The following is a 12,601-nucleotide window of genomic DNA, read 5'->3' as shown; positions in this document are numbered from 1 at the left end:
TGACTGTAATGACTATATTTCCACATAGATTCTTAATTAGTAGAGTTGCATTTGAGATTCGAGGGCTAAGAGTTTGAGCTAGAGTTTGATTCCGATGACTCCCCAGCTGGATACTCCTGTGGGTGAAGCTGAATCAAACAGTGACATTGACATTGATCCTCATCAGAAGTCTAAGTGGATCTTCAAATAGTAAATGGACTGGATTTATATACTGCCTTTCCTATAGGATTTTGACCACTCAGAGCACTTTACACTGACATGTGATGTGACATATTCTAGGAAGCTAGAGTATGTTTTATGGTTCCTATACTTTGCTCAAATCCATGCAGTGCTCTGTTCAAAGATTTAGCTACAACCATAAAAAACACCATAAAGATGCAGGACGCATGCTCCAATTCTTCCTTTTAACACCAAACAAAAATTCTTAACCAAATTTCTTATGTCAGTTCTTAACTTCTATGTTGATTTATTAATTCATATTAGAAACCACATAAACTTATCAACCTTACTGTTTTATGCTAACTAAATCGACACATATAGTTAAATTTCAACCAGTGTTGTGGGAAGATTTTTTACTAACTAGAAGTTTGGATAAAAATATAACTTGTTTCTTTTTTTACGGCAATATTTACATTTTTCCAAAATTCCTTTTAATAGTGCAGGAAGAAGTAGCGAAACATTCATTTAAAACACCAAGCTTGTTACTTAACAGCAAAACCCAAGACCTTCAGAGTCAAAGTAATTGACACTACATGCTTTTACAGCTTATCGAGCAACCTCACAGTATAAAGTTTAATCATTCCCACGACTGGTTTACTTCGAACAAACCCTTACATTTCACATGATGAGAAATGTTGCCAATACAAAACACAAACTGACACCATCAGCCTGACAAGCATTCCAGTCAATGTATTTAATGTGTTTAATGAGTGGGAGACAAGATACTATTTATCAGTCTGTTTAATCTTTTTCTTTCTTTCTTTCTTTCTTTCTTTCTTTCTTTCTTTCTTTCTTTCTTTCTTTCTTTCTTTCTTATTTGCAGCACACTGATCTGGCAAAAACATGCTAAATTAACTAACAGGGGATGAAGAGGTCTCGCTTTCACATACATCACAGGTCCTTCCCCCGAACACACACACACACACACACACACACATATATATACAGACAGAATGGATGAGACTCTCCGGGGAGAATAAGAAATGAGTACTATTTTTGAAAGGAAATGGGGAAGGAGGCCAGATATAAAAAGGAGGAAAAAGAGGTGAAGATATTTGGAACATTGAGGGAAGAGGAATTATTTTTGTGTCACATTTATCCAAGGGTAGCTCAGTAAATATTAACATATGGTGCTTTGTGTGCTACCACCTCAGGCAAAAATACATTATACTGTGTAGTTACAATGTATGTGTGTAAAATCATTCTGCTAGGACTGCCAAAGAGCTATAATGTGTCCTCCTGAACAGTGAAACATATTTGCATTTTGAGTAGAATTAACAAAAGCATGCATCTGATGAGCCAGTTATAATAATATTTTGTAAACCAAGTCAGGATGTTAATATAGGGTTTGTAATAAGGTTGATAACATACAATATGCATGATTATAGCAATACTTTGAGTAGTTAAAGCTCATTTGCATCATCTGTCATCTGTTGTTGCTTTCAAATGCTGACTGCTGCCTTTACCATGAAAGAATATTGGAAACATGTTTGCACAATATTGATTTGCTGCCATTCTGCCTTGTTAGATTGTATTTGGAGCATGCAAGAGTTTATCCTGTTACCATCTTCAAAACATGCTTGAAATATTTTAATATTCCTGTATAATACAGTTGACATTTTCTTTTCCTAAAAACATTTTTCTTGAGCACCGCAACTTCTTCTAAATCAGAGACTTACCTCGACACACGTTGCCATTGTCTGGTTCATAGCCTGCCTTACAGCTGCAGCTGCCAATGGGTACCATCCACTCTCCATCTCCGTTACAGTAGAGCTTTATGGGCACATCTACCTCCTCAGCATTTGGAATGCAGCTTCCTCTGGAGATAACCAAGGATGTGGATTCGGCCCCTGTCAATGTCTGGACGAAAAAAGAATTATTAAAAAACTCAGACACTATCAAACTGCAACAGAAAAAAGCTTACATAATTATTTTTTGATTGCACTGCATACCTCAGGGAAAAAAGCAAAGTTCTGCACAATGCTTGGACATTTCTTGTAGAACACTCTAACTGCCAAAAGGGACATGCAAGCGCCCAGATCCTGGAAAGCCAAGTGAAAGCCTTTGCCCCTGGAGAGTGGCCCAAAACCTCTAACCTCTGTGTTCACTTTCATTAGCCTACCCCCAAAATCTACCTGGGAGAAACTCTCATCTGCTGCAATGGTATCCACCTGGAAGAAGTAGATAGTTAAATGACAGTTAAGCTAAAGATGATGGTTGAAGTGATGATAGTTCATGAAGCCATTTGAGCACGCTAAAATACACCAATCAGGTATAACATTACAAGCACTAATGGGTAATGTAAATAAAACTAGTTATATCTTCATCATTGCACCTCTTTGTGGGTAGCGGTAGGGATAAAATCAATTTTTTGTTGCATCAAGATGCAGACATGGACAATCCTGATTTGATTAACAAACCTTAAAACTAGATTATCTTAAAGTTACTCTATTACCTAATTTTGAGGAATGCAAAGCCGGAACTCGGAAGTGCAACATCTGAACAGTTTATGGTGAACACATATGGTGACATGCACTGCAACTGCATAAAAGCTAAAAAATGACTTGGACAAGAGCCAATCCACATGGAGCTTATGTTTCTTTTATTTAAGGCTAAAGTGTAAAGAATTCACACATTCCAGGAGCAAGCTCACATGAACCCCATTTTATATTCTTTACAATGGCTAACTGTAGATTTTATGATCCATTATAAAATTCTCACACTAACATACAGAGCACTAAACAGCATGGTCCCAGATTTCTTATATAATCTTGCTGCTTGCTGTCTTCGTTCAGAGGTTCAGAATGTTCTAGCTGGTCCACGGCCCAAATTTAAGACCAAGTGGGACAGAGTCTTTCGGTCCACGGCACCAAGGTTGTGAAACAGTCTTCCTCTATAGCTATGTTTAGTTGACTCTCTGGACTTGTTTAAACAGGTTTTCAGTTGAATGTTTATTTTTGATTTTGTGTTTTGTTCTTCAATATCTTTTTGATCACCACTTAATGTTAATAGTTATATTATTTATTTTCTGTTTATTGCTTCCTAATAATTTTGCCTGTGAAAGGGGCTTAACAGATGAACTTTACTTATTTATTTACTTGTGGTGTTTTACCCTCTCTTCATTGGACAGTATCTATCAAAAGAATGATTTGGTGTGAACCAGCAAAAAGATCTACAGGTCCTTCTCAAAATATTAGCATATTGTGAAAAAGTTCATTATTTTCCATAATGTAATGATGAAAATTTAACATTCATATATTTTAGATTCATTGCACACTAACTGAAATATTTCAGGTCTTTTATTGTCTTAATACAGATGATTTTGGCATACAGCTCATGAAAACCCAAAATTCCTATCTCACAAAATTAGCATATTTCATCCGACCAATAAAAGAAAAGTGTTTTTAATACAAAAAACGTCAACCTTCAAATAATCATGTACAGTTATGCACTCAATACTTGGTCGGGAATCCTTTGGCAGAAATGACTGCTTCAATGCGGCGTGGCATGGAGGCAATCAGCCTGTGGCACTGCTGAGGTCTTATGGAGGCCCAGGATGCTTCGATAGCGGCCTTTAGCTCATCCAGAGTGTTGGGTCTTGAGTCTCTCAACGTTCTCTTCACAATATCCCACAGATTCTCTATGGGGTTCAGGTCAGGAGAGTTGGCAGGCCAATTGAGCACAGTGATACCATGGTCAGTAAACCATTTACCAGTGGTTTTGGCACTGTGAGCAGGTGCCAGGTCGTGCTGAAAAATGAAATCTTCATCTCCATAAAGCTTTTCAGCAGATGGAAGCATGAAGTGCTCCAAAATCTCCTGATAGCTAGCTGCATTGACCCTGCCCTTGATAAAACACAGTGGACCAACACCAGCAGCTGACACGGCACCCCAGACCATCACTGACTGTGGGTACTTGACACTGGACTTCTGGCATTTTGGCATTTCCTTCTCCCCAGTCTTCCTCCAGACTCTGGCACCTTGATTTCTGAATGACATGCAGAATTTGCTTTCATCCTAAAAAAGTACTTTGGACCACTGAGCAACAGTCCAGTGCTGCTTCTCTGTAGCCCAGGTCAGGCGCTTCTGCCGCTGTTTCTGGTTCAAAAGTGGCTTGACCTGGGGAATGCGGCACCTGTAGCCCATTTCCTGCACATGCCTGTGCACGGTGGCTCTGGATGTTTCTACTCCAGACTCAGTCCACTGCTTCCGCAGGTCCCCCAAGGTCTGGAATCGGCCCTTCTCTACAATCTTCCTCAGGGTCCGGTCACCTCTTCTCGTTGTGCAGCGTTTTCTGCCACACTTTTTCCTTCCCACAGACTTCCCACTGAGGTGCCTTGATACAGCACTCTGGGAACAGCCTATTCGTTCAGAAATTTATTTCTGTGTCTTACTCTCTTGCTTGAGGGAGTCAATAGTGGCCTTCTGGACAGCAGTCAGGTCGGCAGTCTTACCCATGATTGGGGTTTTGAGTGATGAACCAGGCTGGGAGTTTTAAAGGCCTCAGGAATCTTTTGCAGGTGTTTAGAGTTAATTCGTTGATTCAGATGATTAGGTTCATAGCTCGTTTAGAGACCCTTTTAATGATATGCTAATTTTGTGAGATAGGAATTTTGGGTTTTCATGAGCTGTATGCCAATATCATCCGTATTAAGACAATAAAAGACCTGAAATATTTCAGTTAGTGTGCAATGAATCTAAAATATATTAATGTTAAATTTTCATCATGACATTATGGAAAATAATGAACTTTTTCACAATATGCTAATATTTTGAGAAGGACCTGTAAAGCAAGGACAAGCAGATTCCTATCCAACAGCAATAGCTAAACTCAATATAGCCAAACTTTAAAAAAAGATGCAATAATAGTGCAATCAGTATGAATGTTTGAAAGCTTTTAATTTTTATGTTTTTAACAAACAGCTTTTTTGTTTTACATAAATTATTTTTTTAACCACTGACTGAAATATTTCAGTTAGTGTGCAATGAATCTAAAATATATGAATGTTAAATTTTCATCATTACATTATGGAAAATAATTAACTTTATCACAATATGCTAATATTTTGAGAAGGACCTGTATATGTGGAGGGCAGGCTGATTCGTGTGGTTCAATCCAGTTGATGATCTACTGTAGCCCAAACAAGTGTAGAAATTTAACAATGGTTGTGACAAAGATTTGTTGGGATACAGAGTGCATCACAGATTTTTGCTTATGGGAATGTACAGCTGCCGACCAATCAGTGAGGAAACTGACTTAGCAGAGTAACCCTCCCTACAACAAAGCAACAATTGTCTAGGAATGATTGAAGGAGCATATGAATTTGAAGTGTTAACTTGCCACTCCAAAGTGCTGAATAAACAATTTCAATCCATAGAGGCCTCATTTTGCACCTTACAGGATTTAATAGAATTGCTGCTAACATCTTGATGTCAGATACCTTAGCACGTCTGGGATCTAGTGGAGTTCAAACCTTGATGGGTCAGGCTGATTTTGCTAACTAGAGGGGGACCAAAGCACCTCAAGCCAGGTGGTCATCATGTTATGCCTGACTGGTGTATTTTACTTTTGTGACATGAATGGTACAATATACTTCTAAAGTATTTATCTATAACACTTCAAGAACTAGCATTTTTTTCACAATTCTTATTTTCAAAAGGTTGAGATTCTTTAATCTTACCTTTAAAAATGGGGCATTGGCCCAATACTCCACCCCTTTGATGCTCTCTGACACAGTCCTGTCAGTTTCTAGGTAATAAAGATTAAATGTCTCTTTGCAGGAGCCCAGAACACTTGGGATGGAAGCACAATCCCGTACTGTAAAGCGGATCTCCACATAGATGCGTTGTGCATTCCGTCGATCGATGTATGTAGTGAGCAGCCAGTTGTTTTGGCTTGGCTCAAATACATTGCACACCTGGTAAGTCCTGATGGTGTTAAGATTTTCATCGTAGCCGCTCACCTCCTCCCACTACGCAATGTTTGGGTGAAGATAGGGCAATGGGGTATAAGACGGGAGGAAGCAGAGGGAGAGCCAGTAAGACAGTAAGATGATTAATGAGTTTACTAAGACCAGACACAAATTAAACTTTCTCTATCACTCCTTCCCAATTTTCTCCCATTCTCTTCCTGCCTTTCTCATTGTTTTTTTTTTCTCTGCTCTAACCCTCTCTGTACTGCACAGGGATAACCATTCATCAGAATTAGGGCTACTCATCTCAAACACACTCACACAGCAGACCACTGCGACCAGCTAGTTGCCAGACTGTATTTTAAAGAAGCCACCAGATTTTAAGAAAGACCATGAAAAAAAGTTAAATTCTATTTAATTTCTTTCTCTATCTCAGACTCATTTGCCTGCTGTTCTGATATTTTGGAATGGACTTTCTTTCTGCATCAGTAGTGTTTAATTGATGTCACCTTGGCACTGTAATTAAAATTTTGACTGACTCGTTAATGGACCTCTGTAAAGTGTAGTCAAACTGCTTCCCCATGGGTGGCTGCACATACACAGACCAATACTCTCATACAGCTCAGATTTTGCACATTGTACTTACTCCAATGGCAGGGAACGATATCCAGCCGAGCTCAGCTGTTGCTGTCCTTGTATCCATCACTGTTTCTGTCAGACAAAAAGACAGACAGACAGGGAGAAAAAGGTGAAAAGAATTCACTCCAGAAAGAGGACAGGTATGGGTTTAATTAATAGTCTGTTCATTATTCACCAGCTTCAGCACTGCTTTGTGATGTCTGCCATTCAAACTCATAAAAGCCCACCTCGCACAGTGTCTGTAATGCATTTTCCTCTTTTCTGTTTGCGTTGTGATGGAAATTAGATAAGATTCATTACTAGGATAGGCCTTTAAGTAACAGTACAGACAAAAGTAAAAGTGATGTAACCCAATGACAAAGGTAATCCATTTGAACCAGAAGCCATGTCCATCCATCAATCCATCCATCCATCAATCTTCTCTTTGTCCTACAGCCACAACTAGCAGTAAAGAAAAGTTAGCAAATTACAACTGAAGAAACTGCAAAACTTGTAACGTGTTTGTCATATTTCTAAAGATATTGATTTGTGTAAAATAATGCATGTTATTCTCAGTAGCGAGACACAGCTGAATGATTTGTTGTTCATCCAACCAAGGCTTGCCCATCCCATGACTTAAGTGAGTTACTGCAATAAAATGGACGTTTCAACGTGCTATTCAAATCAGAACTGATTTGTTTTGTTGTTGATCAGGAACGTAAAAGCTGTTTTGTAGAAAACTGTGAAAAATCTTGACTTCACTCATGGACAGAGCTGTGTGTGCATCCAAATAGTTTTTTTGTAGGCTTAATCAGGGACAACTAGAGAATTAAGGAGAGAGGTCACTGCTTCTTCTATTCCAGGTAATAAGAAAATGTGCACACACGCTTTAGAAATCTGAAACTGTTTTAACTTAAACTAGGGACTCAACCTTCCCCAAGTCAGACAAAACCTTAAATTTAAAGAATAGAAAGCTTAAGAGGAAAATGCAAATATGAATAAGATGCTTAGGACTAATACAAGGGCTGGGATTTTGCTGTCACTGTATTGCTTTTCTTGGGAGTCAGAAGTGTTATTTTTTGGGGGAAGTTGGAAAATTTTAACCAAAAGGCAGATACGTATGAGCGCGTCTAATAGCCCTATATTGTTATTCCTTTTGGAATAAAAATCTTAGAGAAAAATTAAAACATTTGTAGCAGGATATCTGTAGTGGTACACTAACCAGAGTTTAACTCAGAGTGAAGTTTTCATTTTAGTCAATACCTAAACTGCATGTGTCCACAGTCCATATTACATTAGGATGTAATTGAAGCTATATAAGATGTAATAATTAAATTAATGTAATGTTACACTGGCATCATGAATGAAAATATAATCAACAACATATGTCTGAAAGTGTATAGCTGCAGTGAATTGATCTGGGTGCCTCTAATGATTTCATATTAGTTGTGGATAGCCAACAGCATCAATTATAGCCATACCCTGTCAGAATATAACACAAAAGTTGAAATACCAAGTAGTAAAACACAAAACCCCAACGTCAGAAGTATTTGAAAGTTATGGTATGTCTCAACATCAGTTATTCCCCTTTTCCAATGTAAAATCATTACTTTGCAACCAGTTAAACATTGTTTTCTAGAATCAGTGTCAATTTTTTACAAAGCCTAGATGCCTAGACAATTAAATAACAATATCATTTATAATAAAATCATTAATCTGCATTAATTTGCTGTTGTGCATTAATAAGGGTACAGACTAGTTGGAAAACTATTCCAGTGAAAACATGAAATTATGATCAACAGTTTTTTTTTAGCTGCATATTTGCAGTGGTACCAGGCAGAGTAGCACATACAGTTATAAGTATCAAGAAACATGTCATACATTTACAACATATTTTATTCACTCAACTAAAGTTTTGTCCAAGGTACATCTCTGTGATTAACAATTTGATCAACATGTGTATTTATTTCTGTAACTCAACTCAAAAGTGCAACTCACGGGTTATGTACATTTATTAGACACTAAGGCATTTCAATATGTTCTGTCGGTTAATTTTGATGATTATATCAGAATCAGAATCAGCTTTATTGCCAAGTTTGTACATACAAACAAGGAATTTGACTCCGGTACACTTTGCTCTTTGGTTTTGTTTTTGCATTACAGAATATACAAATTTACAATGTACAATATACGCATATATAATAAAAAGGTGCATTTGCAACATCTGTATGCTGTTGTTTTGTACTTTATTGAATGTTCATCAGAGAAACAGCCTGGGGGAAGAAACTGTCTCTGTGGCGGCTGGTTTTAGTGAACAGTGCTCTGTAGCGGCGGCCTGAACGTAAAGCTCTGAACAGTTTATGTGCAGGGTGTGTGGGGTCTGCAGAGATTTTAGCAGCTCTTTTCCTGACCCTAGACCTGTATAAGTCCTGGATGGAGGGAATGTCAGCCTTGATTATTCTCTCTGCAGTCCTGATTATTTGTTGCAGTCTGGACCTGTCCTGTTTTGTGGATGAGCCAAACCACACTGAGATGGATGAAGACAGGACAGACTGAATGATGGCAGTGTAGAAGATGACCAACAGCTCCTGTGGAAGGTTGAACTTCTTGAGTTGCCTCAGGAAGTACAGTCTCTGCTGTTCTTTCGAACAGTGTCTATGTGTGAAGACCATCTCAGGTCCTCAGAGATGGTGGTTCCTAAGAACCTGAAGTGGTCCACGGCCGATACAGTGTTGTTGAGGATGGTGAGGGGGGTTTATGGGGGGGGGTGTTCTCTGAAAGTCCACCACCATTTCCACAGTCTTGAGTGGGTTCAGTTCAAGGTAGTTCTGACTGCACCAGTGTACCAGCCGATCCACCTGCTGTCTGTATGCAGACTCATCACCGTCCTGGATCAGTCCAATGACAGTGGTGTCGTCTGCAAACTTAAGGAGTTTCACGGACGAGTCCGATGAGGTGCAGTCATTTGTGTTCAGAAAGAAGAGGAGAGGGGATAGAACACACCCCTGGGGGCACCAGTACTTATTGATCTGGTTCGGGAGAAGATGCTCCCCAGTCTCACCTGCTGCTGTCAGTCCGTCAGGAAGCTGTTGATCCACTGACAGGTGGAGGCTGGGACGTTGAGCTGGGTGAGCTTCTGGTGGAGGATGTCTGGTATGATGGTGTTGAAGGCCGAACTGAAGACTACAAACAGGATCCTGGCGTACATCCCTGGGTGGTCGAGGTGTTGCAGGATGAAGTGTAGACTTAAGTTAACAGCATCATCTGCCGACCTGTTTGCTCGGTAAGCAAACTGCAGGGGTCCAGCAGGGGGCCTGTGATGTCTTTCAGGTGCTTCAACACCAGCTGCTCAAAGGATTTCATGACCACAGACGTCAGGGCTACAGGCCTGTAGTCATTTAATCCTAGGATGGTGGGTTTCTTGGGGACTGGGATGATGGTGGATCGTTTGAGGCAGGAGGGGACCTCACATTTCTCCAGTGATTTGTTAAAGATCCTTGTGAAGATCGGAGCAAGTTGATGTGTGCAGGCTTTCAGACATGATGGGGAGACGTTATCAGGTCCTCCAGCTTTCTTTGTTTTCATGCACTGAAAGAGCCTATTTATATCTTCCTCGGAGATCTTTAGTGCAGGCAGATGATCTGAAGGTAGGGGGTTGGTTACTTTATGGGAGGAATTTGTTCCTGAATGGGATGTGGAGGAGATGATTTGAGGTGTGAATGGCTTCTTGTCATGTCTGCAGTAGATGCCATTCAGACGGTTGGCCAGGAGACGTTCAGGAAGGGTGGGGGGGTTCCTATAGGCAGTCAGGTTTCTCAAACCAGTCCATACAGCTGAAGTGTCACCAGTAGAAAGGCTGTTCTTAAGCTTCTCACTGTAGCTTCTCTTGGCTGCTTTGATCTCCTTTGTTAGTCTGTTCCTGGCCTGCCTGTACCGCACCCAATCTCCACTGCTGTGAGCTTCTTCCTTTTCCCTGTGCAGATTCCTGATATATTGATGTAGGATATATATCCCATATATCCTACATCAAATAAAAACCCAAAATTCAGTTTCTAAGAAGATTTGAATGTTACTCAAGACTAATAAAATCTAAGGATTTTTAATTTTGAGATATTATGTTATGACCTATGGGGAAGACTGCTAACTGGTCGGCTGTCCAGCAGACAGCCACTGACACCCTCAACAAGCAGCGTAAGCCATAGAAAGTCAATGCTGAATAAACTGGCCACTCACAGAACGCTGTGTCCAACCATACTAATGGAAAGTTTAATGGAAGAAATTAGGGTGAAAGAAATAGGTACATAATTTGCTGGGACATATCCAGACTTCAAAGTAAAGCCTGTTCCAAGAGTTTAGGCGAGATTCACAAGGCGTGGATCGCAGCTTAAAGCTCAAGCCTCAAGTCCGTGGCTCAAGACCCTCCACACAGACTTATCCAGGACATGGGCTTCCTTGTGTTAAGCAACTCCTGAGCCAGAGACAACACCATAGGTGTCTTATCTGGGCTAAGGAGACAAAGGACTAGGCTGTTGCTCAGTGGTCCAAATTCTTCCTTTCAGATGAAAGCAAATTTTGCATCTAAAAAATCAAGAATGCAGAGTGTGGAGGAAGAGTGAACAGACACCGAATTAAAGTTAATTAAGGTCTAGTCAATGCAGAAAAGTTCTGACAGGAAATTCTGGAGCACTTCATGCTTCCTTCTGCTGACAAGGTTTATCCAAATCCAAGATCCAAATCCAAATTATTTATAAAGCACATTTAAAAACAGCCAGTTTGCCAAAGTGCTATACATACTAAAATAAGTAAAGATAAAACAAGACATCCAACAGACATTTAAAACACATACAACACAATAGATGCAATAAATAAGTCAACTCACAACTGGTCAAATGCTTTTGAAAAAAGATGTGTTTTTAAAAGAGACTTAAAAATGGAAAGCGAAGATGCCTGTCTGATGTTTAAAGGCAGTGTGTTCCAAAGTTTGGGAGCCATAACAGAAAAGGCTGTCTCCTTTAAATATTTGTCTAGTTTTTGGGACTACTAAAAGCTGCTGGTCGGCTGATCTAAGCACACATGAATGAAGATAACGTTGGAGCAGATCCTTTAGGTAGAGAGGAGCAAGACCATTCAAGCATTTATAAGCTAATAATAAAATGTTAAAATTAATTCTGTAATGCACAGGGAGCCAACGCAGAGAAGCCAGGACAGGTAAGAAGCCAGCAAGAAGACGGGCAGCAACATTTTGAACAAGCTGAAGCTGTGATAGAGATCCTTGAGTGACACAAACACTCAATGGAGATGGAGATGTTGGTTTAATTTGGTTTAATTTGACAGGACCTGCATTTGAGGGTTTTATTAGCTGTAAGATAAAATGAACAAAAAGAAATGAAATGTGCCACTTTGTGTATAATTAATCTAATGTGTCTTTCACTTTTTAGATTGGATTACTGAAATTTACTTTAATATAATATTCTGTTTTCTTGAGATGCACCAGTATTTAAGATATTCTGTACAAATTTTTTAATTCCTTCCAATAATGAATTAAACATTTTTACAGGAAAATGATTCCTCTTTAATTGTTTGACCTAAAACTCCTGTGTGATTTTGCTCAAAGAGGATGGCTGCAAAACAACGAATGCACAATTTTACAACCACAACTTTATGCAACAGTGATTTTCACACCTCTTTTCTGTTTCTTTTTGTTGAATTAAACTAATGTGTGCAAAATTACCACTCACACAATGCAGCAAGAAGCCATGCTGAGATGCTCCAGCCGGCATAAGTTAGCTGGCAAGTTGATAACCCAGATCCTCACACAGTTCTTTGTAATAAAACATAGTGTGAAGATTCAAC

At 39.3% G+C, this 12,601-nt stretch overlaps 1 protein-coding gene across 2 annotated transcripts in view; it reads right to left on the bottom strand.

The window, feature by feature from the left end:
- LOC124874008 (ephrin type-B receptor 1-like) overlaps positions 1–12,601 on the bottom strand; it is a 168,649-nt gene that overhangs the window by 104,063 nt on the left and 51,985 nt on the right. For both annotated transcript variants that reach the window (XM_047375133.1, XM_047375132.1), the window contains exons 2-5: positions 6,777–6,841; positions 5,900–6,190; positions 2,172–2,390; positions 1,899–2,079 (exon numbers count right to left, since the gene is read on the bottom strand). In XM_047375133.1, the coding sequence (XP_047231089.1) occupies positions 1,899–2,079; positions 2,172–2,390; positions 5,900–6,190; positions 6,777–6,841 (756 nt within the window). The remainder of the gene's footprint in view (positions 1–1,898; positions 2,080–2,171; positions 2,391–5,899; positions 6,191–6,776; positions 6,842–12,601) is intronic.

Source organism: Girardinichthys multiradiatus, chromosome 9 (assembly GCF_021462225.1).
Source record: "Girardinichthys multiradiatus isolate DD_20200921_A chromosome 9, DD_fGirMul_XY1, whole genome shotgun sequence".
Classification (NCBI taxonomy): domain Eukaryota; kingdom Metazoa; phylum Chordata; class Actinopteri; order Cyprinodontiformes; family Goodeidae; genus Girardinichthys; species Girardinichthys multiradiatus.
The sequence above is the reverse complement of the archived record's forward strand: the minus strand, read 5'-3'. Positions and strand labels throughout refer to the sequence as shown.